General features: G+C 73.0%; 1 protein-coding gene across 1 annotated transcript in view; it reads right to left on the bottom strand.

Annotated features, from left to right (window-relative positions):
• VOLCADRAFT_95457 (uncharacterized protein) overlaps nucleotides 1–1,485 on the bottom strand; it is a gene marked incomplete at both ends in the record, with an annotated part of 14,134 nt that overhangs the window by 1,148 nt on the left and 11,501 nt on the right. Inside the window, one exon of the mRNA XM_002954555.1 lies at nucleotides 58–1,450. Within this exon, the coding sequence (XP_002954601.1) occupies nucleotides 58–1,450 (1,393 nt within the window). The remainder of the gene's footprint in view (nucleotides 1–57; nucleotides 1,451–1,485) is intronic.

The following is a 1,485-nucleotide window of genomic DNA, read 5'->3' as shown; positions in this document are numbered from 1 at the left end:
CCGCTTGGCTCGCCCGCCGCCGGCAGCGGCAGCGGCGGGCTCATGGTGCTCCAACACCGCCGCTCCCGCTGCCCCGACATCCTCGCCGTCGGCCTCGCCGCCGGCAAGCACCTCCGCAGCCGCTGCCGCCACAACCCGTTTGCGGCCTGCGCGCAGTGTGGCGGTAGCCGTGGTGGCAGCGGCGGAGGCGGCGGCTTTGCCGCCGCGCCCGGCGCGTGGCCGCCGCCGCGACGCCGCCTTTGAGGCCGCCGCTGGTGGGGACCGTTCAGCCGCTGCGGCGGAGGCGGAGGCGGAGGCGGTGACGGCGTCATTGCCGTCCTCATTCAGATCGCCCTGCAGCTGCTGCGTATCCTGCCGCTCCTCTTCCTTCCCCCGTTGAGCCGGACGTTGCTGACCCTGACGCCTCCGCCGGCCGCCTTCGGCGTTACTCCCCACAGGCGACGGCGCCTCAACGCCTCGCCGCTGGCTGCGACAACGGCTACTGCCTCCGCCGCCGCCGCCGCCGATGCCACCCGCACTCGCGACGCCGCCGTCGCTTCCGTGTCCGCCGGAGACGCCGGTAGTGCCGCCACCGCTGCTGACTGTCGTACCATCCATACTGCCAGAGGTACCGTCAGATTGGCGTCGGCGGCGCCGCTGTTGCGTTCCCATCTTGGCGATCTCCTCAGGCCCCGGGAGGCTGATGTGAAATCGGTCCCAGGGCCAAAGCCGGATGAACTCGTCCGGCGGCGGCGGCGGCGGCTGTACGGCAGGGATGGCGGCAACGCCGTCGGCAGTGATTTCGGCCTGCGACGCTGGTGGTGGAGTGGCGGTCGCTGTTGCCGTACCTTGGGCGGCAGCGGCGGCGACGCCGCCGCCGATGCCGCCCTCCTCGTCGCTATCCAGGTCCAATATCGACCTCCACCTACTCGCGAGTGTGAACGTGCCACCGCCGCCACCGCCGCCGCCACCGCCGCCGCCACCGCCGCCGCCACCGCCGCCACCCTCGGCAGCATTCCGTGGCGGCGGCGGCGGCGGCGGTGACGGCACCGCCGCCACCATATGCGCTCCGGGCTCGCCGCCATTGCCTGCGCCGAACGATTGCATCGCGGTGGGGCCTGAGGCCACATCGCCGCCGCCGCCGTTGACATCCGCCGCCGCCGCCGCCGCCCCCTCCAGCCGCGCCTCCGGGACCTCACACCGCCGCTGCTGCTGCTGCTGCCTCTGCGGCATGATCCACTCCTCCGGGGGCCTTGTATGTGGAGGATAGTCCAGCTCGGACAAGGTGCCTAGGGCCGCAGAAGCCGCCGCGTCCTCCTCCCCCTCCCCCTCCTCGTCCTCGTCCTCCTCGTCTTCGTCTTCATCGCCTTCGGGGCCGAGCTGCATGCCGGCGCGTCTGTTCCTGGCTGCCGCCGCCGCTGCGGCCGCCGCCGCTGCCTCCGCCGCCCGCCGCAGGGAGTCCCGCACCCACCTGTGTCGTGTCGTGTGTTTTGTTGTTGTGACATG

This window comes from Volvox carteri (genome assembly GCF_000143455.1).
Source record: "Volvox carteri f. nagariensis unplaced genomic scaffold VOLCAscaffold_44, whole genome shotgun sequence".
NCBI classification, from domain to species: domain Eukaryota; kingdom Viridiplantae; phylum Chlorophyta; class Chlorophyceae; order Chlamydomonadales; family Volvocaceae; genus Volvox; species Volvox carteri.
Note: the sequence above shows the minus strand (reverse complement) of the source record. Positions and strands in the feature narration are given on the sequence as shown.